The sequence below is a fragment of the Podarcis melisellensis genome (genome assembly GCF_964234715.1).
Source record: "Podarcis melisellensis genome assembly, chromosome: 1".
In the NCBI taxonomy this organism is placed as follows: Eukaryota; Metazoa; Chordata; class Lepidosauria; order Squamata; family Lacertidae; genus Podarcis; species Podarcis melisellensis.
In genome coordinates this window covers 32,025,092-32,052,034 of record NC_138528.1, presented here as the reverse complement: position 1 = coordinate 32,052,034, position 26,943 = coordinate 32,025,092, and the positions used below count along the sequence as shown (strand labels likewise).

The following is a 26,943-nucleotide window of genomic DNA, read 5'->3' as shown; positions in this document are numbered from 1 at the left end:
ATCCTTGGCCTAGGACCTAGTCCTTGTAAATTCCTTGCTTTGACTGTGAAGTCATCACGGAAGCTGGAGCACTGCATTCCATTCTGTCAGCCCAAGAGAAGCTTCTGCAATGGCTTCAGCTCTGAAGGAGATGGAGGACTGAACTCAACTTCCCTCCATTAGCCCTGAAGTTCATGCTTCATTGACTCATATTTGAGGGCAGCATACAACTCAGCTGCTTCTGCTATTTCTTCATAGGTCCTCACTATGATTTCAGATGTGTGGTCTACCAAAGTAGTTTGTATCCTTTTAAATTTAGTTTTTAGGTCTTTTAGTGCTGGAGAAATATTATTCTTTCATCAAGAATACTACTCTAATTAAAGTGGCCTTAATAGTTGAGATTCTTCAGTGCATAACTGAATGAATGAATGAATGAATAAATAAATAAATAAATAAATAAATAAATAGAATTTCTTAGGGCGTTATTTGACTAAATGAAATGTGCCTAAATTAAAAACAAATTAGCTTGATTGTCAGAATCTGATGGAATATTTTACTTCTAGTAAAATATTCTAGTATGTTTGGTCCATTGATTTGTACTTTTATCTGCTTCTTTTTGATATTTTAATATTTATTTTATTTATGTAACTTGCCCTGAGGGTCAATAAAGATAGAGAGTGGGATATCAATATTGTGAATTAGCACATTTTATTCCTAGTAGATATATTTTAGGTATTTTATTAGGGATGATCCAAAGGTTGCTGAATAGTGTTCTTTTTTCATATGTGGTGGTCTTGTAGTAAGGTTAAGGCTTACTGGGAAATGATATATAATGAAATGAAAAGGATGTTTAAAATAACGTTTGTGAGAAAAACCAGAAACCTTTCTTCTGGGATTCATAGGGATAGAACTACCTAAATTGTATAGAAATTTGTTTTTGTACGCGACTACAGTGGCAAGAATGTTACTTGCCCAAAAATGGGAAAAAGAAGTCCCAGCAAAGGAAGAATGGATACAAAAACTTATGGAATATGCAGAAATGGCAAAAATTATTGAAAGAATAAGAACTGAAGATAAAAAACTTTTTATAAAAGAATGGAAATGGTTTATTGAATATTTACACGTAAATTGTAAACAGATAAAAACACTGGCAGGATTATTGTAATAACCTGAAGCTATAAAAGAGTATATATATATATATATATATATATATATATATATATATATATATATATATGATAAATGAATGAGCAGGTTAAGTTAATTTGGATATGCAGAAGATAGTAAAAATAAATTTAGGGAACCGCAGAAAAAGGGGTAATGAAGTCAAGTTTTGAAATGTCGAAATGAATTGTATATATCTGATAAGTATAAATATGTTTTTAAAGAAGGTTGCTGAATGTATAGCCAATAAAGAGTTGATAATATTCTGTAATTTTTGAGTAATTTTACTCAAATATTTAAATCTTTGTTGTTATTCTATTGATATTTGAAAACAAATAAATGGTTCCATAGAAATTCCAAGCAATTAATATATGCTAAAATACTTCATTTACAGAGGACAGTATTTACTAGAGATGCAGAATTATGATCTTGCAAGTTTCTGCATACACCAAGTTGCAGAAATGGGTCAAGGTACTGTCTTTTTATGTTTTACCTTTCTGTGCACTGTGAAGCTATGGCCCAAGTCCAAAGGATTACTTGAAGCATGCCCAGGAGCACCTGGAACTTTTCTTGAACAGCAAACCCTCATACCCTATCACAGTTGTCTTTTTTTGGTTGGAGGGGCAGAGTCCCCTTAAGTTCAAAATGGTTTGATATTTATTTTTTAAAATAAAAGTATTTTTATACCACCATATCACAAAATATCAGGGCGGTGTACAATGTTAAAACACAATGAATGCACCATTAAAACAACAAAAATGCAGATAATTGTTAAGGTGGCTAGCTAAATAAAAATTGAAAATTAAATAGCTGTGAAGCCCTGTTGGCATAAAATGGTATGATGGCTGTCTAAGAAATATAAGTCTCGTTGAGCATGCAGAACTAGTAATAAGCTAATTGAGAACCACTGCTGAATTATGTTTTATATTTGGTTTCTGTACATCACTCTGGTATTCTCTGAATGCCGAGTGCTTTAACAGAAGTTTAATACGAGTCTTTGGCATTCTGAACATTTATATTAACATTGGCTATGAAGCTTGCCTGTCTCTTATGATATCTGTATTTATACATTAAAATGCACAATAATAAATAGGTTGGCCCAGAATGAAGTTGCCCTTCAATATTTTACAGGATCCCTTGAATGTTCGCTTATTCAAGAAGCACTCGTTCAATCATTTTGTCAGAATCACAACAAGGCCATTGTGTGTGCGCTTGCAGCCTCCGAAAACCAACCTGATTGTGCCATGTTTGTTCTTCTTGGAAAAATCCAAATGAAAGCCAAAAAATATAAGGTTAAAGATATGCTCTTGTATGTCTGTGGTTTTGATGGGAACTATTTTTGAAAGCTATAGGGAAAATGTGTGAGGCTGATAGAATTCTGCATGGGTTCTGGTGACTATTTCATTTCTTATTAAATCGCTATTCCTCCTTGCTGTTTTCTGCTGGGACACAGCACCCTGCTGGTTGTCCATTCTTTTCTGCTGTCTTTGCCACTCAATGGTTAATTTGTCAAGAGCTCATTTAATCTCACTGGCCTCTGTGTATGATCCCTATATTTTTATCTGTCTTGGACTTTAATCTGAACTAGAGAAAACTTCTTTTTAACCTCATCTCCCCTAGCCTTCCCCATACCCTAAAGGTAAAGGTAAAAGGACCCCTGACCGTTCAGTCACGGACGACTCTGGGGTTGTGGCACTCATCTCGCTTTACTGGCCGAGGGAGCCGGTGTTTGTCCGCAGACAGCTTCCGGGTCATGTGGCCAGCATGACTAAGCCGCTTCTGGCGAACGGAAGCAGCGCACGGAAACGGCGTTTACCTTCCCGCCGGAGCGGTACCTATTTATGTACTTGCACTTTTACGTGCTTTCGAACTGCTAGGGTGGCAGGAGCAGGGACCGAGCAACGGGAGCTCACCCTGTCGCAGGGATTCAAACTGCTGACCTTCTGATTGGCAAGCCCTAGGCTCTGTGGTTTAACCCACAGCACCACCCGCGTCCCTTCCACCCTATTTGGGGGTTAATGATGCCTCTCTAACTTTGGCCATGGCTGCAAGCCATGCTTCTCTGATATCTGGTGTTCTGTGAAGCCAAGTAAACCCTCAAAAATGGTATCTTCCCATGTGCTACTTCAGGTGTCACCAGTACTTGGGAAGATTACATTTACCAGGGCCTACTGTACTTGATTAATATGTAGAAAAATAATGGCAATTACTATTTGGATTCAAGGTGCCAGATGAAAGCAGGCCAAGTTTTAGATCATTGCTTTCTGTGCAGAAGTAAAAATGGATTTTTTTTTTAACTGGGCAGCCTAGTCCATGACACATGACAGTTCGCTGTAACTAAATCAGTCTTTCTGGCTATGTATTCAACTCATTAAGTTTGTATTTCTGTCCAGCTTTCATTAGTGAGATAACCTTAGATCCTATTTCCTTGGTGCCAAAAAAAGAGCTGTATTACATGGTCTTCTTTGCCGCAGTACATATAGTATTTAAGAATGTGGCAAACCTATGCATGTCTACTCAGAAGTAACTAATGATTTCAATAGAACTTACTCCCAAGTAAGTGTGCATATGTGTAGAATCTATAGGGTTGGGTATTTACTTTGTTTTTTAAAAAAACAAAGTAAATATATCTGCGGTGGAAAAAAGATGGAGGCCACTTTTGTTATTCAAAAGGGTGACTGATTCACCATTGAGCAAACTGAGCAGCACGATCACTCTCAAGACTGGGATTGCAAACATCAGTTAACTATATTTTACACTTACTTTTTATTACAGGATGCTGTAGCCAGTTTTAAACAAGCATTGAAGCGGCTGATGGATACTGCTGCTTCAAGATCTACACCTAGTACATTTGAAGCTGCAGAAATATATTTTTTTATGGGCCAGTGCTATATGGAGCAAGTCTCCTTATTAGAGGTACATATTTCTTAAGTGTTACGGCATTTTGGTTTTAAACATTGTATACAAAAGTTTTGATTATGGAGTTGAAATGAGTTAAAGACTTGAGCGTTGGGATACTCTTCAATGGTTTGTTGAAAGTCCAAAACTGTGTTAAATTTTGCTTAGGCATGTCAGACAAAGTAATTTGAAGGGAAGGGGATTGTTGATGTTTAGTTGTTTAGTCGTGTCCAATGTTTTGTGACCCCATGGACCAGAGCACGCCAGGCACTCCTGTCTTCCATCGCCTCCCACAGTTTGGTCAGACTCCTGCTGGTGGCTTCGAGAACACTGTCCAACCATCTCATCCTCCGTCGTCCCCTTCTCCTTGCGCCCTCAATCTTTCCCAACATCAGGGTCTTTTCCAGGGAGTCTTCTCTTCTCATGAGGTGGCCAAAGTATCGGAGCCTCACCTGAGGGCTATTCCAATTGGGCAGTAGCACTTCAGTCACACCTCTTAGGATACTGCCAACCTAGGCACAGAGACTAAGGGCAAGATTTAGCTACCCCGTTCTGCGAGGAGAAGCCAATGCAAGGACTCCCTTTGGCAAAACAGGGTTTTCCTTCCTCTCCTCTCCCCTGTGCACCTCCTTCAGATCTGCTTTGGAGGGTCAGCAGATCTCCCAGAACATTGTGTGGGGGTAGGAGAGGGAAGATCAGTCTCCTTAGCGCCATGTTGAATTCCTGGAATATATTTAATCAACCAGCCAAGCTATTGATGGGTTGCAGTTATACTTCTATTGTAATATTGTTTTTAGCTATTATCGGCTTAGTATATGTATAGGCAGGGGATTCATTTTTATAATAAATAAATTAATAACAATAGTACGTCATCTGGTAAAGCAACAAATGTTTAGGATTACAGGATTATCAATTTGCCACTGTTCTTCTCCCATGCTGGCACGCTTGAAGACAGGAATGCAGTTGTGTCTCAGGAACTTCTAAGCAGCCTGTTCCCAGAAGAAACCCCAGTGAAGTTCCTGCCTTTTGTTTCTGGCAATAGCTTAGCAATTCTTTCTGCATTTCTTTGTTATTCAGGTTTGTACTTTTGTCTGTTTTCTGCTCTGTGTGCTCAGGATCCTTTTATTCATTCTCTCAATTATTTCTCTGTATTTTTCTGTCTCTTGTAGCTAGTTTTGTGTGTCTAATCTTTGTGGCAAGTGGAATCTTCCCTTGGCTGTTCCAGTGTCACAAACTTAATTAATTCTGTGGTTATCTACATTTTTTTTTATTCCTTTTGCTAGTTTGTGTGATTGATATTAATTGATTCTGTGTTCAGTTGGTTCTTAAATTCCTTCAAATTTCTTCAATAATTGTCTACGATTCTTTCCCCTTTGTGATTGTCATAATTGATTATTTCAATTAATTCCCCTCTGTGACTTGCCATGATTAATAATACCCTGCAGTGATTTTCTGTCTTGAACCCCATGGTTCCATTGGGATTAGACATGGATTGGCGAGTTCAGACTGATGAGGATGAGGCAGAAGCAGAAGGGGTGTGTGAATAATAGGAACTGGGGATGGAGGTGCTCCCATTTCCTATCCATCCTGCAGAGCAGAGAGCCTTATTGGGGACTGAAGAGGGCATTAACAACCCACAGGAGATATCTGAGCTGAAGTTGGCAGTGGCTGAACAGGAGCCAGAATGGGAGAGCAAAACCTTACTGTCTCTATGAGAGGAATTTCTGGTATTTGAACCATCACCTCCTTCTTTTTCATTGGCATTGCATTTTCATAGCAAAATTGTTGGGATGAGTGCTGAAGAATATAGCTAAGTGTCTGTGTTTCCTCAATATGTTATGTCCCCCCGCCCCTTTGATATACTATAGAAAATTAACTTTAAATGTTTTATATGAATAAGAGAGTTCAAAACAAAATACTGATCACTTCCACTATGCTCCTTGTGAAAGCATGCACTGGGTACGGCAGGACATGGTTCACTTTGATCAATTTTACTAACTTCTCTAAAAAATACAGAGCATATATTTTGATCAAGAAGGCTTGTCAAGAGTAACCAACCACCCTCTTTGTGGCCACTCACCTCATACCATAACAAGGTTTGTTGAGTGATTTCCTTAAATTGGAATTAAAATACTTTATATGTCCAAACAGCTGATAATATTCTTGTTCAATTAAGTGCAGTAAACAAAATGGCCAAATTGAATAGATTTGATTAATTAGTTTTTCTATTCCTCTTTCCATTAAAACGAATCTCAAAGAGGTTCCCAGACAATAAATAACAATAACATAATAATACATCCCAGGTACGCCATAAGTCATATTATATAAATTAACAAATCATCAGTAAAACAATAATAATATATATAGCACCGTTAGCAAACCAGCAACTAAAAACTAATCTAAGCATCACAGCATAGTCAAACTGGGTCAATATGAAAATATTAGGCAGTAAATGGTCTTGTCTGGGATAGATAATAACAATTAGAAGTCTTAATAAGACATTTAACTTCTGTTATGTTAATATGTGGCCAATTTGGTAATATCTAAAAAATGGTCCTATTTACTACCTCATATAACAACAGATACTGCCTGGGGCCTCTTGAAGAGTGTTGTTAAAACCTATTTTCAGAATGTGAGGCTTATTTAAACATTGGAATTTGTCTCTCCATAACTGGTGTCATTTGCCTAATTTCATGCACTACAGAGTCCTAAAGCTGTAAACGTTTTATATTCTTGACAATATTTTCTTGACAAAGGGCAATATTTACTAATACTAACTTTATTGTATTTTTAGGCCTGTGACGCTTTTACTTCTGCTGTCAAGCTATATCCACGTTATGCAGATGCATACTATCAGCGAGGGCTTTGCAGAATGCAGCTCCATCAACCTAAGTGCATATTAGATTTTAACAAAACACTTGCTGTTCAACCAGACCATTTTCAGGTAATGCTGAAAATTTGATTTTTGGAGACACTAAAATAGAGCTTATCTTATCTCAATGTTCTACATTTAGCAATAAAAATAAGGTAAAGGGACCCCTGACCATTAGGTCCATTCGTGGCCGACTCTGAGTTTGCGGTGCTCATCTCGCTTTATTGGGCGAGGGAGCCGGCGTATAGCTTCCGGGTCATGTGGCCAGCATGACTAAGCCGCTTCTGGAGAACCAGAGCAGCGCACAGAAGCGCCATTTACCTTCCCACCGGAGTGGTACTTATTTATCTACTTGCACTTTGATGTGCTTTCGAACTGCTAGGTTGGCAGGAGCAGGGACCGAGCAACAGGAGCTCACCCCGTCACGGGGATTCGAACCGCCGACCTGATCAGCAAGTCCTAGGCTCTGTGGTTTAACCCACAGTGCCACCCGCGTCCCTGAGCAATAAAAATAGTAGATTGCAAATCCCTGGAAAAATTGATTCTAGTTCGTCTTCATTAAATTCACTTCGTGGTATACCAGGGCCAATGGTGTGGGCTGAATTTTCAGGCCTGCTCATTTAGCCACACCCCTACCTATCCAAACACATACATCTCTGTGTAGGCATTCTGTGTCTATATATCTGCCAATCACCCATTCCCACCACCCTTCTAATACCCCTCCCCACCTTCTCACTATATAGAAGGGTCTGGAAACTTCTGTTTCAGTGTATCTGAAGAAGTGTGCATGCACACGAAAGCTACTTAGTTGGTCTTTAAGGTGCTACTGGAAGGAATTTTTTGTTGTTGTGTCTATATAGTAAGAAGCATTCATTAGCTTGCAAGCAGTTTTCTAAAGGCCTCTGTTACATTCCTATTTAACATCTCTTGCCAGGTACTCATGCAAAAGGGGGTCCTTCTGCAGAGTGAGGCCTTCTGTACAAGGTAACCAGAAGATTGCCTAAACTGCTGCTGTAGTTTGCCACTGAAACCCAAAATGCTGTTTTACATTTAGAAATTTTAAAGTTATTTGTAATCCAGGCCACCTCACCCAGAAGACTTCACTCTGAAGATCCCCCCTTGGGTCTTTCTCAGAGGAAGGTGAGTGGAAAAACTTCTAGGAAAAGAAAAGTAAACAAATAAAAAAATAAAGTGAGGTAACAGGAGGAGCAGGAATGAGGAGATGGCAGGGTGAAGGAGGAGGATGTTTGCTTCACTAGCACCATAAAGACTGAGGAGCAGCAGAATTACTAGCCATCTCAGGCAACATAATGTCTGGTACTGGGCCTGTTGGTGTTTGTTTCCTTCTAAAATGTGTTTGTTTTCTTCTGTAATGCTTTTGTAAAGGCATATTTAAGTCGTGCTGCTTACTATGGATGCAAAGGAAGATTCTCCAAGGGAATAATGAATTGCAACGAAGCCCTCAGAATTCAGCCTACAAGCGTGAGAGCCTATCTTTATAGAGGAGCACTGAAGTTTTATAACAGGGTAAAAATGTTGTCTTATTTTTGTGTGATGAAGTATGTTACCTTTTGCAGGTAAAGACAGATGTTTGGAGTACACTGCTGCTCATTTTAAAGAAGAATTGAAAACTTACGATTAACACACCAATGTAGTAATCAGCCTTAAATGAACATATTTTTGAAATATAGGGTGGAATTCAATGTCAACAGAAGTCCAGTTTCCCCTTTCACAAGGAGTCCCCACCCCTGCTGCTTGTTCACCTGAAATTGGTTCATTTTTTGGGGGGGCAGGAATCCCCAAAACAATGCATGAGGGGCAGGAGGAGAGAGGGATTGTTCCTTTGCCAAGCCAAAATGCTTGCTCTGACACAACAATCACGTGAGTACAATGTTGAATTCCTCCCATAGTTTAATAATAATTGCCACTTGTAATAATAATTGCACTTTCATGTCATGAAGGTGGACACAAGTGTTTGTTTGTTTTAAAAGTAACTATAACTATAACATTGGTAACTGTTTTAGGGAGACAGTATGAGATAATATAGGTGAGGTAATACTTTAAAAGAAAAGAGCCCTGTGAAGGAACGGCTAAGGGAGCTGGGCATGTTTAGCCTGGAGAAGAGGAGGTTAAGGGGTGATATAGCCATGTTCAAATATATAAAAGGATGTCACATAGAGGAGGGAGAAAAGTTGTTTTCTGCTGCTCCAGAGAAGCGGACACGGAGCAATGGATCCAAACTACAAGAAAGAAGATTGCACCTAAACATTAGGAAGAACTTCCTGACAGTAAGAGCTGTTTGACAGTGGAATTTGCTGCCAAGGAGTGTGGTGGAGTCTCCTTCTTTGGAGGTCTTTAAGCAGAGGCTTGACAACCATATGTCAGGAGTGCTCTTATGGTGTTTCCTGCTTGGCAGGGGGTTGGACTAGATGGCCCTTGTGGTCTCTTCCAACTCTATAATTCTATGAAGCTTATAAACTTCTGCCCCTTTCATCTGTCCAATCACTGAAAATCTCAGGGTGCTTTTCCCAAAAGAATTGCCTTGCTGGATCAGACAAAAATCTGCTTTGATTCAAACAGGAGACACATGCTGCTACAAGCAGGCAATAGGTGATGGTCGTTCTCTGTTTCCAGCATCAGGTAACATATATGTATTCTGCCTTTGAATATCAAGCTTCCATTTACAAGCTTGATTAATAGGCTTGGTTAGATCTGTTCTGTCTCTTATATCTATTTTTCTATCTATTTTTAAAGCCCTATAACCTGCTGGCCATCACTATCTCTTAATTATGCCTTGTGTGAAGAAATGTTGTCCTTAATCTCCTGCCAGGTAACTTCACCCAATGACCACTTGTATTATGAAAAATACAAGTCACCTTCATAATTTTATAAACTTCCAAATTTCAACAGATATCAATAGAAAACCTGCCAACACAGGATTACATATAGAGGAATGTGTCGCGATATTCATTTATACAGATTATTTGATGATTTTAGGTAATATGACTAATGCCATGTCATTTTTTTCCTACAGACTTACAAACATGCCGTTGAAGATTTAAGTAAAGCTATAGACCTAGACAATGGTTGTATTTTGGCATATTACAATAGAGCACTTTCTTACCACTGCTTGAAGGACAGCAAAAATGTATGTATCTTTTTAAAAGAGCAGTCACATAACACTTTTCCATTGCTTTACCTCTATTTCTGAATGTCCTGCTTTTATTTTTAATTATCATGCCTTTTTCCAATTTATGACATTTGTTCACTTACTGTGTTTACTAACTTCAGTCTAGAGTTTTGTGTACATTGTAGCATTTGCATTGAGTTCTTATTCCCATTCACTTTAGGTGGAAGGGGAGCTTCACACTGTGTTACTTTGTTGGTAACTTTCCCCAACGTGGCATCAGCCTCAGATAGCATAGTCAATGCTCAGAGATTATGGGAGTTACTTACTACAACAGATGAAGGGCACCAAGTTGGGGGAAGGCTATTCTGTGATTTCATTCATTTATAGCATCACGTTGACAGACCCTTGCACACCTTAAGAACCCACAGTGATGTGAATACATGACTGCAAAAGCACATTTAATATGGCAAATGACAAGTGGTTGTTCTGCCTTTCTGTGTTGATTTTAGCTTTGTTGTTGTCATTATGCCAATATTTGACAGCAAAAAGTGCCGGTTGCTTTTTCTTGCATTTTCAGTATTTATATCCCAAGCCTATTAGGGTATGAATATTCTAACCAGTGTTGTGGGATGTAAATTTTTCCAAAATGTAAATTTTCCAATGTTTTGCTTTTCCATGGAAATCTTTCTGTTTCATAAGTTTATTAGTTAAATGAATGGATGCCAGTTGCAAATACAATATTAGGCAAGCTTAGAGGTTTCAAAGTTTCTGGCCTTGTTTCCTAAATATGCACACTGAAAAATTTCCTGTGCACAAATTACCCTAAGTATGCTAATTCACATAGGAAATTCCCCCCACAAAACCCACATCACTGGTCTTAATTGTTTCCCTACCTTTGTACCCCATATGAGGAATACTTTGATGGTTGGTTCTTAAAAGATTTGCTGATTTTGCAAATTCAGTGAAAGAAAAAAACCTGCATTTAAAAAAAAACTTATTTAAATGCTATATTTTTCTTAATTTGCTGTATTTTTTCTTAACTTTGAATAGACATTCTATGAAAACCAATAAAAATTACTTAACCAATAAAACTTAATCAGACACATGTAACTACCGCAGTTAAAGACAGATTTACTAAGATGACCAGAGGTAGTACAAAATCAATAGTCCTGTGATTAAGCAGATGGTGCAATTGGGAAATTCCAAGGTCCATGTTATCTTGTAGTTCTGATGATAAATTGACTTCTAAGGGTCACTCAAGGCACTCCTGTCAGCTACAGTGCCTTGGTTAAGGTCCTTTCTTTCCCCAAATCACCAAGTTGGGAAGAATGAATTGCTTTTAGCTATGCCAAATTTATTCTTAATCTATTTCTCCCTTGTATTTCATAATAGCAAACTTTATAGTCACTATAGTTCATGAAACTAAGGCTAAAACAAAACATTGAAAATTAATTATTTTCTCTGAACTTTGCTGAAACTTAGAAAATTGTACATTTAATTCTTTGTTACACACCCTAGTAAAGTTATAAAGTATAAGCCACATTTCTCAAGCCTTTATTGCAGGAACGGGGAACCTTTGACCCTTCAGAATTTGTTGGCTCCCATCAGCCACAGTCCGCATGGCTAACGGTCAGGGAGGGTTGGAGTTGTAGCTCACTCCGTACCATCTGAAGGGCCACAGGCTTCTCAGCCCTGCTTTATTTCTTTGAAAAGCAAACAGGTAATTAATCAGATGGGGAGATTAGAATGTCTTTATACAGGATAATGAGATTCCATATTTTGCACTATTTACCAGTTACTGTGTGTATTTTCCAGGCTTTGAAAGATTATGGGATTGTTCTTCTTCTTGAGCCCAGCAAGGACATTGTTCTGAAAGTGTTGATCAACCGTGCCTTACTCTATGTGGATTTGAACCAACATGCTAATGCACTAGAGGTACAGACCTAACTTAGTCATGTCCTGTTACTTTCAGTAGGTCTGTTCTGAATATAGCCTAGTTGCTTAGGCACTCAAAAGGGTGGTGACGAGTCAGCTTCAGATATTCTTGGTGATGGCTGTTTATCTAAATTCACTTCATTCTGTCGTTAGGTTCCAGTTTGGCTTTGGTCTCCCTGACGGACGACTTCTTTCTGTAGTGAGATGAGAGAGTGCAGCCCTGTTGATTCTCCTAGATCTGTATTTTATTGGAATGACTTTATGTACTGAGGGTGGTAGGCACAGTGGTGTGATGGTTCCAGTCCTAACCAAAGGGCCGATTCCAGAGGGTGGGAAGTGTGTGGCTTCTATTCAGCCCCATGTGGGGTCACACAGGATTCTATTTTGTCCCCCCCCCCATGCTACATCTATATGGAGCTGCTGGGTGAAGTGATTTGGGTGCCACCAATATGCAGATGACACCCAGCTCTGTTTCTTCATGTTATCTGAGTCAGCTGAAGATGTGCAGTTTCTTGTACATCTGGTGTCTGGCTGCTGTGGTTGGCTAGATGAGGTCTAGTAATTGGAAAATGAATCTGGACTGGAAATGCTCTGGTTAGATCTTTCCTCTATCAGGGAACTGGTTGGATGACTTGTTCTTGATGGGAATGCATGTCTGGACTGATGTTATTCTAATAACAGTCTAAAACCTGGCTGTTTACAAAGATGTTTGGGGGCTGTGACTGATTCTATGCTGCGTTGGTTGCTTTATATCTGGTCTCTGTGCCATGTATTAATTGCTGTTGATTGTTATTTATTGCAGACTTACTGTTCCCTGCGCTGAGATCTCTGGATTAATGATGGGATATACATACTTAAAATAAAATCTAAAAACTTTCTTTTTTCTCAGAAAGTGCTGGTTTCCACCCACAGCTGTGGGTATGAGCAATGTGCTAGCATTATAGGCATTTATTGGATGATGCCTGTGGCATCAGTGCTGGGTGCATCACAAATATTTTCTTTCTCTGTTTTTAGGACTTTGCAGAAGTAGCACTGAGTAAGCCAAAAGACGGCAAACTACTTCAAAATATTGGACACTGCTGTCATAGGTAATAATACCAAACAGTAGGGATTTAGAATAAATGTTTTGATGTCGTGGTTTACAATAGAGTTGACAAAGCAGAAGTTGAGGGACATTTCACTTGCAATGGGTGGTTTCCCGAGCAAGAGCTTGAATGGTTTTCTTGTGTGCTTTTAGTTCTTAGGCCCTGTAGCTCTGCTCTTCCCACAGGCTTTTCACCTAGGGCCAGATCAGTGTGGAATCCTTTTAGCATGCTAGCTGGGCAGTGGCAGCAGTGCAAAAATTGCTAGAGGCTGTTCCCCTACCATTGCCTTTTCTCCAGGGCTGGTCCAACCAGAGTGGGATGCTCTAGTCTGCGCTGCAGTTCAGGAAGGGCACAGAAAGCATGTGAAAAGAGCAGCCATTCTTCAACCCCTCTTCCACTCTGGATAGGCTGCAAAGGGGAGACGGAGATTTGGAGCTTGTTTCCTCAGAGGGCTCCCCACCTCTACAGAAAGTTTAGTTAATTAAAAGGAACAGCAATCAGGAAGCACCTTCCATTTCAGGTTGGACTGTATAGTATATGAGGAAACTTAGTCCTTCATGCTCAGCTTCCCCCACCAAGTCTCAGAGAAGTTGCCCATAGAAGACAAAGGAGATCAGTCGGATGGTGGTGGGTGGTAACAGCCTGAACAGCTCATAGATCAGATTTTAAAGTCAAAGTTCTAATCTGCCCCTGTATCCAGAACAGGATATTTACAATAAGAAAAATGCTGCTTTGGTCTGCTTCTGAACAAGTTCACATGATCAGCACAATATGTGACTCATGCTTGAAAAAGGAATAGAGATGGTGAAATAAATACTATAAACCATGACAAAAAAAGCCATGTGAGAATGCATTATACAAAAATAAGAGGGATGTTTTGGCTACAAATTATATTTATGGTCCTGGTTTCTGCACCATTGCTTGTTCACTCATTGTAAAGTATATAATATCAAATGTTGCTAATAAAACACTTAATTTCAAATGTATATTGATTTTCAGACTTCAGAAATACGAAGAAGCTGTGCAGTCATTTTCAAAGGTTATTAAAATAGATCCATTTTCTCTGGATGGCTATATTGGACGAGGAAATGCATATCTGGAATATGGTCATGAGAAAGGTACTAGACAAGCCCAGAAAGATTTCGCAAGAGCAATACATCTGAATCCATTGTGCATAAAGGCCAGACTTTGTGCAGGATATAGTTTGCAGGTAATGTATTGGTAACTGTGTCTTTATAATATTCGACTGCACTCAGCAACCTTAAACTTCTTCTGACAATTTAGGGCGTCCACTTAAAATACATAATGAACATTAAAGATTTAGTTACAGATAGGTAGCCGTGTTGGTCTGCCGTAGTCAAAACAAAAAAAAATTCCTTCCAGTAGCACCTTAAAGACCAACTAAGTTAGTTCTTGGTATGAGCTTTCGTGTGCATGCACACTTCTTCAGATACTTCTTCAGATACTTCTACTTACTGTTTTTTATTATGTGTTTGAAAAATCAATAAAATTTTTTTTTTAAAAAAAAAAAACTTAGTTGGTCTTTAAGGTGCTACTGGAAGGAATTTTTTTTTGTTTTGATTAAAGATTTAAACACTTTTCTTAAGGATAAAATAACCAGCACATATAAGTGCGATTGTAGGTCAATTATTTCCATTTCTCATACCTAGATTAAATCTATTTTTAACCAGTAAGAAGAACTGATGCCCTCTGATTTATGTAGGACCTGTGCCTATCGTACTCAGCACTCTTAACTGTTGGAGATCAATACTAGAAAGCAGTACTATTTTCCTATGAAATTCATGGGGAAAAGAAGCAGAGTAGGAGCTGTTTTCCACAGTTCCCGTAGTGCAGCCTGTAACTTCCCATACTTCTCAGCTTTATTCTGCTGGCAATGTCATGAGGTGTACCACTCTGTATATGGATCGCCTTTTGTGTGAGGTCAGGACATGTGTCCATTTAAAATGTGTGTATACCTTAAACCCTTTTGCCTAATAAATAACCTGTCGTATCAGGAAGTAGAAAAATTGGTTTCTTACACGGAAATGAGAGACAGAGAATATATGGGCTTAAGGCAGGGAATTTACAACTATGATCCCTAAAAATAAACCATGTTAAAGTCCAGACTAGCACCCTTTGTCACAGCAATGGCAAAGTGGTTAAGGAGAAAGATACTGGCAGACTCATAGAGGTATGAGACATTACTATAGAAGATCGGCCCTACTGAGATAGTGGCACTGCAATTACCGTAAAACATGACTATTTCAGTAAGAGTCCAAAATATGAGGCGGAGCTTCTACATATAGCCTTGGATCTAGAGATTCTGTGCACGGCACTTGGCTCATGGGGTACTCCTGCTGACAGAAGCGGGGGAAGCAGTTTTCACTAATTCTTCCTGCCACCCTCTATGCTCCTTGGAAATATGCTCTGAGCTACATAGCCCTCCAGAAAGGTGTAAGTGGGTGCTGCAGTGGGAAGGCAAGATTGGAGAAAATACCTCCATCCCCGCTTTCCACCAGTTGGGGTCTCTGCTGGATCAAAGATCCTCCTGTGAATGGAAGAAACCTTTCCACAATGGAAGAAAAATTATGGATGCAAGCTAGTGGAAATGTCGACGTGTTAGTCCTAAAATGAAACTTTGCTGGGAAACTCTTGCAGATCACACCGGTCAACGGATTGGAATAGTTCTGCATTAACTGAGATATGAAAAAGGAAATTACAAATTACCTTTTCTTTGCATTTCATATAGCTCACTGTATTGCTATTGTGGTTTGTCATAAAGCAGCTCTCTACACATTGTTTTGAAATAATACTGATTTAATTTAGAAACTAGCTTTACAGCCTTTGGGCAGTTTTGTCGATATGCTTCCAACAAACACCTACATGGCAAGTAGTGTTTTCACCCTTCACAAGCTCCTGTAACAGCTTCACATGCTTCTTTGTAACATGCATAGAACTGCACAGTTGGTGAACAGTTCTAAAACTGGCCCCCAACAGTAGGTAGGGCAATACAGAGCAGTGGGGTTTTGGTGCATCAGCGTAAAGTGGAGCTGGTTTGGTATCCGACAGGTACCAAGGTAGCTCAGCTCCTCTGTTGGGACATCTTTTTTCAGTGTTCCACACTGGCTGCTAGCAGAAGAGATATTGCCAGGAGTGCATTTGCCCACATGTTTGTTGCAAGATCAACACAAAGGGAGATTGGAGTACGCTATCCAGAAGGAGGTTGGCACCAACAGAGTGATGTTGTTTGGCATCACTCAGCAGGTGATGTTTGCATCACACTGCAGGTGATGGCCAGGAAAGGCTGGCAGAGCTCCAGACTAGCGCTGAGACATTTGGATTTCTGTGCCCATGACATTTGCAGGTTTTTACTTTCTCCAATATATAATGGATAATGAGACTGAGAACAACACAGGTTTGGTTTTACTGGATAAAATCAAACTATTTAGAATTGTAACGTGTATTTTACTTCATTAAAATCTGATTAAAAGACGACAATTCAAGGTTCATTTTCTGGACTTTTTTAAACTGATTATCTACTGGTTCAGGGTGATGGAAAATGTAGTCCAAAATATCTTGAGAGGACCAGTTTGATGTTGTTTGTTCTAGGCACATTTTTAAAGAGGTGGGAGGTGTTTTTTTTTTTACTATGTCTGATTTTGTTACTGGTTATGTTAAATTATTGTAGGCTCTTGGAAAGTTTCAGAAAGCTTGGTCCCAGTTTTCAGCAGTTCTTTATATTGATCCCAAGTGTCACATTGCTTATGATGGGCGAGCTGTAGTCTCTCTTCAGATGGGCGATACCTTTGCTGCCTTTCAAGATACAAATGCTGCACTCAAGGTAAATATTTGATCTGTTACTGATCATTTGCGGTGTCCTTCCTTGCTTGTAATTTATACCCTTCATGTAAACTCTGTCTTTCCAAAGTATCTCCAATTTGCTTATAATTTGCTCCTTATCTTTGACAGTTACTCATATGCACTCAGCCTTTCACAGGCTAGCATACAAGACATGTATGTGATGGTTTGCGTGTCCCGATTTCCCCAGGTTCTCAGGGGAATTCTGCAACATTCTTTTTACTTCTCATGTGAGAGTTGACTCCTCTCTCTTAAGTTAGTTTTCTTAAGTGTAGCTGCCACAGCATTTCATAGAGAGTGGAGGAGGGCTTCAGGGATATCATAGTTGCCAGGGAGATTGAGGGTCTTGGTGAAGGAGAGTGTCCACCTTTAGAAAGAGGGAAACATTCCCTTAGAAGGGATCCATTTCTTGGGGGAGAAACATCTATCCTCTTGTGCCAAAGATACTTCTCTGGTGGGTGGGTGGATTGCAGCAGTGGGTGATATATGATTTTTAAGAATATAGATAATTGTGGACAGTGCTTTTTTCTGGGGGGACGCAGGGGTACGCATACCCCTAAACATCTTGTGAATCTAAGTTTGGCCTCATTGAGGGGCAGTATTTCAAGATGCGTAGGAAAATGAGAGTATCCCTAAACCTTTTTTTAAAGAAAAAGCACTGATTGTGGATGTGGTGGGCATGCAGACCACAGGGTGAATTGCCTGCATGGCATGAAGGTTGCACAGATGTTGCCAGTTGTCTAGATAGCATGGTAGATAGTACTGGGGAAGAGTCAGTGGTCAAGGTGCATGTAGACACCAATGACATGGGGAAATATTATGCCCATCATGGCTATTAGCCATTTCAACAAGTGTACTCTGTGCATGGGTGGGTCTCCAAGTTTAGTTTGTAAGTAAATTCATTTTCATGCATATATCTACTCTGCTGCTGTGTATAAACATCTCCGCTTTTAGATCATAATTTGAAGGTAACTGTCAAGATATTACTGTCTATTTCTAACAACTATGTCCTTTATGAGTTCTATTCCTACAATTTTATTTATGTTGGTTATATTTCAGGTAACTACAAGTGCAGAGCTGCTTACTAATCGAGGTGTCATTAACCAGTTTATGGGATATTTAAACTGTGCCATGAAAGATTATCAGCAAGCTATTTCTATTGACCCCAGCTATGCTTTGGCATATTTCAATGCAGCAAATATCTACTTTCACAACAGGCAGTTTTCACAGGTCTGTATTTGATTCTGTGCACGCTAATTTTCCTGAACTCTTTTCCTTGGAATGGTTTGCTTGCATGATTTCAGTTAGTAGAAGATTTTTTAGCACAATCCTTAAAAAGCATTTTCGTCTTAAAGCTCAAGGATGGGTGACTCACATCCTGATTTTCCAGACTGACTGGAAAGGTCATTCTGTACAAGTTTTGGGGTGGACGCAGAAGGGAGAACTATGCTAGAGTCTAATGCGCTTCCCCCATACTGCAGTACTGTGGGGTACTGGGCAGTTGCTTGCCCTACAGCAGTGCTCTGTCTACTGATCTGTCAACAACACCAATAGCAACAGCAAGCGTAGGAGGAACTAGCAAATGCAAGGCTGCAGGATCGTGTATCTGCTTGGATGTGTTCATACCACGCACTGGGATTTATATAGGAGTATTACACAGTACTTAGGGATGCAGGTGGTGCTGTGGTCTAAACCACAGAGCCTAGGGCTTGGCGATTGGAAGGTCGGTGGTTCAACTCCCCACGATGGAATGAGCTCCCGTTGTTCGGTCCCAGCTCCTCCCCACCTAGGAGTTTGAAAGCACCTCAAAGTGCAAGTAGATAAATAGGTACCGCTCCAGCGGGAAGGTAAATGGTGTTTCCGTGTGCTCCTCTGGTTCGCCAGAAATGGCTTACTCATGCTGGCCACATCACCCAGAAGCTGTCTGCAGACAAACGCCGGCTCTCTCGGCCTATAGAGCAAGATGAGTGCCGCAACCCAAGTTGTTCGCAACTGGACCTTACAGTCAGGGGTACCTTTACCTTTTTATTGCACAGTACTTAAAATTTTGCATGCCCCAAATAGCTGTTTTTGTGACAAAAAGGCCAATTAGCGTCTTTCAAGTTAGAAATGACAGCTGATAATGGTACTCTAATGTATAACTTTGTCAGGGACGCGGACTTATAAAAAATATTGGGGGGGCCCGGGAAAGCTCATGAATAATAAATAAGCTCATGAATATGCAAATAAAGTGGCGCCGCCTCCTCGTGATCAGCTCCAAAGGAAATTGGGTGGAGCTTTTGCTCGGGAGGGAGGGCAGGAGGCATGCAGCCCGCCCCTCCCTGTGCATTTTGGGCTGGGGGAGGGGCGGCGATGGCGCTCTGCTGGAGGGGCGCCGGAGATTATTGGGGGGGCGGAGCCCCCCCAAACGAATTTTTGAGGGGGCTCGGGCCCCCTCAAGCCCCATGGAGTCGGCGCCTATGAACTTTGTAATAAAGCATGGGACAAATAGAATGCTAGTCATCAGAAAGTCTTATGAAATGTTCTTTATTTTAAATTTCTGAAAAATCATGAGAATTTGAGCAAACGTTTGATCTGCTGAGTAACATAGTAACCAAATATATCAGAATGCATTGTAGATAGCAATGCATTTTTTGCAAGCATTATTGTAGGACCAACCCTGTTAAGCAATGTTTATGTATTATATAATCCCCATGCAAAGGGGAAGGCAGTCTTTAGAAGGAAAGTGTGATGGGATAATGAGCTGCTTGTGCGTAAAAGCTTGATCCCTCTGGTGTTTGGCTGGTCAACCAAACCGAGGCACTAACGGAGCCTCCCAAGGCATGACTCCGTTAGTCGCTGGTAGGATCTGACAGTGGGCGTCTACGAAATTTACGCCAACATAAAAGTTGTTTCACGGACATGCGCCTTCGTGACTCTCTGCGTGACAGCTTCCGGCGAAGGGTGGGAGTTGCCAACGGGGGTCTTGTTACCTCTGCACTATTCTCACTAGAAGTATCCCAGAGCCCTCCCTCCTCCGACTCCCCTTTTGCCGGAGCTTCTGCTCTCCCCCTGCTGGTTCCCTCCTCCGCTGCAGAATCTCTCCTAGTCTGCTGGAGCCTCTGCACCATCTCTCTTTCCGATGGCAGTTCCCTGACATCCACCTCCCCCTCAGGGCCCCCTTCACCCCCCGCTTTCTCTCCCACTGGCGGTGAGGGCGGAAAGCCCCTAAAGGAACTCTCCTCGTCGTCCGAGGATTCAAACACTTCTAACCATGGCGTACCGTCTCTCTCCCCGTCTTCCTCTTCTTTGTCGGAGTTGGCTTCCTCACCCACCCCTGACTCTGGGAACCCTCCAAACTCTCCTTCCTCATCGGTGGTCCCAAAGTGTTCCCTTCTAAATTGTGCCACGGGTTGCGGTTTTTTTGGGAAACGCCGATGAAATGTTTCTATTAAAACCTCGTCATTGACTACCTCAGCGGGTACCCAAGTGTTTTCCGACTCTACTTCCCCCTCCCATTCTACCAGATATTCCACCTGATCCCCCTTCCACCTGGAATCAATGATTCCTGCCACGTTCATGTCGCGTTCTCTCTCTTCTATCACGGGCGTTCGGGAGACCTCTCTCTCACGCTCCCCCCCCCCATTCACGTCCCTCTCGGTACGGCGACAGTAATGACCTGTGAAATACTGGGTGCAATTTCATGTGACTGGGCAGTCTGAGTTTGAATGCTACTGGGTTCACCTGCTGTATGACCTCAAAGGGTCCCAATCTTTTGGGTTTCAGTTTCTTACAACCCCCCTTGAAAGGTAGTCCCTGGGTGGATAGCCACACCCGGTCTCCCACCCTTATAGTTTCACCTTCCCTCCTATTTCTGTCTGCTTGCTTTTTATATTCTTCCTTGGCTCTCTCTAAGTTAAGTTGTAGCTGACGGTGGATGGCTTCCATCTCTTCAACAAAATGTTCCGCCGCCGGCACGCTCCACCTCTCCCCTCCTTCTCCTGGAAATGCCCTGGGATGACACCCATAATTTGCCATAAAGGGACTCATCCCTGTGGACACGTTCTCAGCGTTGTTGTAGGCAAATTCTGCCAGAGGTAACTTATCTACCCAATCATTTTCTCCGTCCTTTACATAACACCTCAGGTATTGTTGTAAAATCCCGTTTGCCCTTTCCGCTTGCCCATTTGTTTCCGGGTGCCGGGCAGTGGAGAAATTGATTTCCACGTGCAGTAAGCTCATAAGTTTCCTCCAGAACCTGGAAGTAAACTGTTTCCCTCTGTCGCTGACCACCCTCAAGGGGGCGCCATGCAACCGGAAAATATGCTCTACGAACAACTTGGCGGTTTCCTCCGCTGTGACCGCATGTGAACAGGCTATAAAATGACACATCTTAGTTAATAGATCTACCACTACCATGACCGCCGTTTTGCCCTTGGATTTTGGCAGGTCCGTCATAAAATCTATGGAGACTGCCTCCCATGGCCTTTCTGGTGTGGGTAAGGGTTGTAAGAGCCCCGCTGGCGCCACCCTCTCCCCTTTCGCTCGCTGGCACCTGTCGCAACCCCTGACATATTCCCGTACGTCCTCCCTCACCTTGGGCCACCAAAACTCCCTGGTAACCAACCACATGGTTTTGTGCTGTCCAAAATGCCCCGCTGTGGGGCTATCATGCAACTGCTTGAGTACTCTGCCCCTCAGTTCCCCATCGGGTATGTACAGTGCCCCTTTGTAATACAACGCCCCACTCTTTTCTTCAAACCCCCCTGTGTTCTCCTCTGTCCTCCTGAGTTCTCTGAGTTTCTCTTGGGCGTATTCGTCGTTCTCTGTACCCTCTAACAGTTCTTTCTGCCCCACCAAAGCCGCCCCACACACCCAGCGGTCTTCAGGGATTACATGCCTTGCTTCCGGCGCGCCCTCCCCCTCTAAGTACTCAGGCTTTCTGGAAAGAGCGTCCGCCCTTACGTTCTCGGACCCTGGCACGTAACGAATCTCAAAATTGAATTTGGAGAACTCCTGGGCCCATCTCACTTGTCTCTGGTTCAGCACTCGGGCTGTTCTCCAGTACTCCAGATTTTTGTGGTCAGTCCGGACGTGAACCTTGTGCTGCGCCCCAATCAGCAAGTGCCGCCATCTCCGGAATGCTTCATGAATGGCGAGCAGTTCTCGGTCGTATACTGTGTAGTTCCTCTCGGATTTGTTCAACTTCCGCGAGAAGAATGCACACGGTCTCCATTCAGACGTATCTTTCCCCGGCTGGAGAAGCACGGCCCCTACCGCTCGGTCTGACGCGTCAGTCTCCACTCGCATTGGTTGCTGTAGATCCACGTGCAAAAGTTGCTCCTCCGACGCAAACGCTGCCTTTAAGCGTTCGAATGCCCGTTGCGCTTCTTCCGTCCAAGCAAATTTTTTCTTGCTGCTAAGACAATCCGTGATGGGCGCGGTTAAATGGGCAAAGTTCTTGATGAACTTCCTATAGAAGTTTCCGAAGCCCAGGAACCTTTGCACGTCCTTCTTGGTCTTTGGTGTTTTCCATTCCAGTACCGCTTGAACCTTGCTGGGATCCATAGCCAACCCCTTGTCAGACAACCGGTACCCCAGGAATTCCACCTCCCTGCTATGAAACTGGCATTTCTCCAGTTTCACCCACAGCCGATTTTCTCGCAGTTTGCTCAGTACTTCTCTAACATCTCGCACATGCTGCTCCTCATTCTCTGAGTACACCAGGACGTCATCTAAGAACGCCACGCAGTTCTTGTAGAGCAATGGCCCCAGGACGTGATTCATGAATGATTGAAAGCAGGCGGAGCCCCCTTGTAATCCGAAAGGCATAACTAGGTACTCAAACGCCCCCAAGGGGGTGAACATAGTGGTCTTCCACTCATCCCCCTTCCTCACACGTATCAAGTTATATGCCCCCCTAAGGTCCAGCTTGGTAAAAATCTTCCCTTTTCTCACCCGTGTCAGAATGTCATCAATTCTGGGCATAGGGAAAGTCACTGGTTCTGACACAGCATTTAGAGCCCTGAAATCACACACAAGCCTGGGTTTGCCCGTGTTTTTTTTGTCCACAAAGAACACTGGGCTGCCCCCCACCGCTCGTGACTCTCTGATGAAACCTCGCTTGAGGTTCTTGTCAATGAACTCCCTTAACTCCTGCATCTCACGGTCTGACATGGCATACAGCTTGCCCACTGGCAATTGTGCTCCTGGGAGCAAGGTGATTTGACAGTCAAAGGGTCTGTGCGGGGGCAGTTTATCTGCTTCCTTTTCACTGAAGACGTCAATCAAATCAGCGTATTGTGGTGGCACCTTCCCCTTGTCAGTCACTTCCATCCCTGCTAGAGTGGCTCTGGCCCCTGCCTGACCCTCTCCCTCCTTGCAGTGTTCTAGGCAATGTGCTGATCCAAAGGAAACCACCCTCTGATGCCAGCCTACTAGCGGATCGTGTAGTGCCAGCCAGCTCATTCCCAGAATGATGGGAGCTCCTCCCAAGGTGGCTACATTAAACGCTATCAGTTCTGTGTGTCTTGCCACCCTCATAATCATTGGTACAGTCTGTTGGCTCACTTCTCCCCCCAACAGTTCCCTCCCATCAATCGTGGTTACTTGCAAAGGCTTACTTAATGGGAGAGTTTGTATCTGGTGTTCAGCAGCAAACTCCTTACTCATGAAATTACAGGAGCTGCCTGAATCCAATAGCGCTTTTATCTTTAGTGGGTGTCCGTTTGACAGTTCCAGCAACACCTCTACCACAAGCGCTGGTCTTGGAGGTTCCGGCGTGGGCACATTCACTACTCCCTGGCCTGGCTGCTGTGCCCTGATGTTGGCAACCAGGCGTTGGCTTTTACTTGCTCCTCTATTTCTCCTTCCTCCTTCCCCCCAACAGTTCCCGCCATGCCCTGCCATTCCTTCCTTTGCGGACAAACTCTGGCAAAGTGCCCTGGCTGTTGGCAGAGATAACATCTCTTGGCACTCTTTCCCTCCTTCTTCCGCCCTTCACTGGTGTTTGAAACTGCGCGCGCGCGCGCTGTTCCCAGTTCCATCGGCTCTGCGGGCGGGAAAGACTGCTCCGGAATCTCTGGAATGCGGAAGTCCTTCCAACGTTCCCCCTTTCCTTCCCGCTTTTCCAAAGCTCTTGCTTCTTGGCGCGCTCCTATGGACAGCGCAGATTTAGTCAGCTGATCCATAGACTCCGCCCTGGGCGCCCGGGAAAGTTCATCTTTCACTGTCGGAGAGAGCCCTTCTTCAAATAACATTTGAATAGGTTCACTTGCTAGATCCCACCCCAGTCTATGAATAAGCATAGTGAACTCAGTCCAGTACTCACGTACAGATCGGCTCCCCTGTTTGCACGCCATCAACTGCCTCCGCACCACCCCCTGCTCAATCTCGCTGGAAAACATCAAGTCCATGGCGCGAAAAAACTTCCTCGTGTCCTTTAAGATATCATTATTGGCTGCCATCAGGGGTCGAACCCAGTCCTTCGCCCCTCCCTCTAGATGGCTAATTACGTACGCCACTCTAGAGCTCTCATCGGTGAAGTCATCAAACAGTAGATTGAGAGCATATTGCATCTCCGTTCTAAAGGCTTGATAGTTCCTGGGATCCCCCCCAAATCTCTGCACCAATCCAGGCACCTTTCTGGCAAGTGGGGCGGTTTTCCCCTTATCCGCATCTTGAGCCCTCCTCTCCTCAAGCCTCGCCGTTTGCAGCGCGAGCTGGACCTCCAACGCCCTGAACCTTTCCTCCAGGCTTGGACCTGCTCCAGCTCCAGCTCCTGTGGTTCCGGCTGGTTCGCTCATGATGCCCTCTGCTTGCACAAGCTGCTTTCAAAGACTGTCAGATTGCTGTGATGGGATAATGAGCTGCTTGTGCGTAAAAGCTTGATCCCTCTGGTGTTTGGCTGGTCAACCAAACCGAGGCACTAACGGAGCCTCCCAAGGCATGACTCCGTTAGTCGCTGGTAGGATCTGACAGTGGGCGTCTACGAAATTTACGCCAACATAAAAGTTGTTTCACGGACATGCGCCTTCGTGACTCTCTGCGTGACAGCTTCCGGCGAAGGGTGGGAGTTGCCAACGGGGGTCTTGTTACCTCTGCACTATTCTCACTAGAAGTATCCCAGAGCCCTCCCTCCTCCGACTCCCCTTTTGCCGGAGCTTCTGCTCTCCCCCTGCTGGTTCCCTCCTCCGCTGCAAAATCTCTCCTAGTCTGCTGGAGCCTCTGCACCATCTCTCTTTCCGATGGCAGTTCCCTGACAGAAAGGCAGCCCTTTCCAGCATTCGTACGGTCTACTGCTTACCACCATTGCTACTGTTGAATTTCCTTCTTCTTCAAAAAGGCAATTTGTGCACGTCAGCATTGATATAGCTGAAGCAGGTGAAACTGATAGTCCTTTCCTCTATGTGTTTTTCTGGAAGCCCAGAAAAGTTCACTGCTGAAAAGGAATAATTATTATTTTTTGTCATCAAAAGTACAGCCAATGGTTATTTGTTTGTTTCTTGAATGTATTAATTGCTTAACATTTAAGCAGTTTTGAAGTGATATACAGTACTGCAAAAACCTTTTACAAAATAACCACATGTGAAATAATTTTAAGAACATATCAAAATCAATACAGTGGTACCTTGGGTTAAGAACTTAATTCATTCTGGAGGTCTGTTCTTAACCTGAAGCACCACTTTTGCTAATGGGGCCTCCTGCTGCCGCTGCGTCACCGCTGCACAATTTCTGTTCTCATCCTGAAGCAAAGTTCTTAACCCGAGGTAATATTTCTGGGTTAGCGGAGTCTGTAACCTGAAGCGTATGTAACCCGAGGTACCACTGTATAAAATACAGTTCTGTTATTGGCAGTAGTCATGGCTTGGATCAAACAGACTATTCCTTCGCCCAGGTGAAGCAATAGTACTGCAGTCAGTTCACACCTGATACTACTATTCTGCAGCTGTAGTGGAAATTTAAAGTGTAGGGGGTATGTTTTCTGGGGTATAGTTTCTGTTTCTTAGTATGATACACTTTTTTGTGTTTTATATTGTAAACCTACCTGTGATCTTTAGATGAAGGGCAGTATAGAAATTTAATAAACAACAACAACAAAGTTTTGCAGTAAATCAACAACAACAAAAATGGGATGGCAGAGAAAACAACAAAATACAATTGTTTGGAATAATGTTTGTCTGAATGAATGAGCAAATTGTGCAATTACTGGAGAAAACAGCTAGACTGGAATACAACCAGGCTTCCCTAAAACAAAATACTTCATTCATTTCTCATGTTGTTGTTAGTGATTTTGTAAAACAAAAGTAATAAGCAATTTCAAAATGCATATACATTTTATTTATTTTTTTAGGCAAATAACTATTATTCCAAGGCACTGATGCTTGATCCAACAAATGAATCTGCATTCCTAAATCGAGCTATTACAAATACGCTGTTAAAGAAATTTGAAGAAGCAAAAGCAGATTTTGAGCAGGCAATTTGCCTTTCTCCTTTCTCGGCAGCAATATATTTTAACAAGGCAAATCTCTACAGTACATTGCAGGAATATGAGCAAGCTGAGGAAGCCATTTCAAAAGGTAAAAATGCTCAGAGATACAGAGAGAGAGAGAGAGCGCCACTGTAGTTTATGTACCTTCCTCTTCTTTTAAAAAGGCATTGCAAAGCTTCAAAATGGTCTGTTAAATGATCTCTCTGATCCCAGTGGTCAGAACTATGCAGCCCCAAAAATGCTGCATGAAGTAGGGAGTGTAAACTTTCAATCTAGATGTGTCTGGACAATCATGCATAGTTGGTCAACAGTATGAGACTTGAATTGTGTTTGGAGGTGGGCAAACTGCTTTTTAGTGTCTCCTCTTTCTTCTTGTGATGTCACACTGGACCCAGGTAGGTTTAGCTCCCCCTAGTGCTTTTTTCCAGCTCTGATCCTGGAAGGGACCCCAAGGTACATTCCTGCCTTTCACTTGAGGCAGCAGCAAAAGAAATTACCTGCATTTAGAACCTATGAGACAGATTGAATATCAAAATAGATTAAATTAATATTT

General features: G+C 42.3%; 1 protein-coding gene across 2 annotated transcripts in view; it reads left to right on the top strand.

Moving 5' to 3' along the window:
- Window positions 1-26,943, top strand: part of TTC6 (tetratricopeptide repeat domain 6) — a 67,570-nt gene that overhangs the window by 39,921 nt on the left and 706 nt on the right. Inside the window, exons 23-34 of one of the 2 annotated variants that reach the window (XM_081908390.1) lie at window positions 1,538-1,614; window positions 2,275-2,435; window positions 3,919-4,059; window positions 6,836-6,985; window positions 8,300-8,440; window positions 9,948-10,061; window positions 11,859-11,978; window positions 12,993-13,066; window positions 14,063-14,273; window positions 16,752-16,904; window positions 17,981-18,151; window positions 26,253-26,478. In XM_081908390.1, the coding sequence (XP_081764516.1) occupies window positions 1,538-1,614; window positions 2,275-2,435; window positions 3,919-4,059; window positions 6,836-6,985; window positions 8,300-8,440; window positions 9,948-10,061; window positions 11,859-11,978; window positions 12,993-13,066; window positions 14,063-14,273; window positions 16,752-16,904; window positions 17,981-18,151; window positions 26,253-26,478 (1,739 nt within the window). Of the gene's footprint in view, window positions 1-1,537; window positions 1,615-2,274; window positions 2,436-3,918; window positions 4,060-6,835; window positions 6,986-8,299; window positions 8,441-9,947; window positions 10,062-11,858; window positions 11,979-12,992; window positions 13,067-14,062; window positions 14,274-16,751; window positions 16,905-17,980; window positions 18,152-26,252; window positions 26,479-26,943 lie in introns of those variants that run through there. The other variant, XR_014167758.1, reaches the window with a different exon arrangement.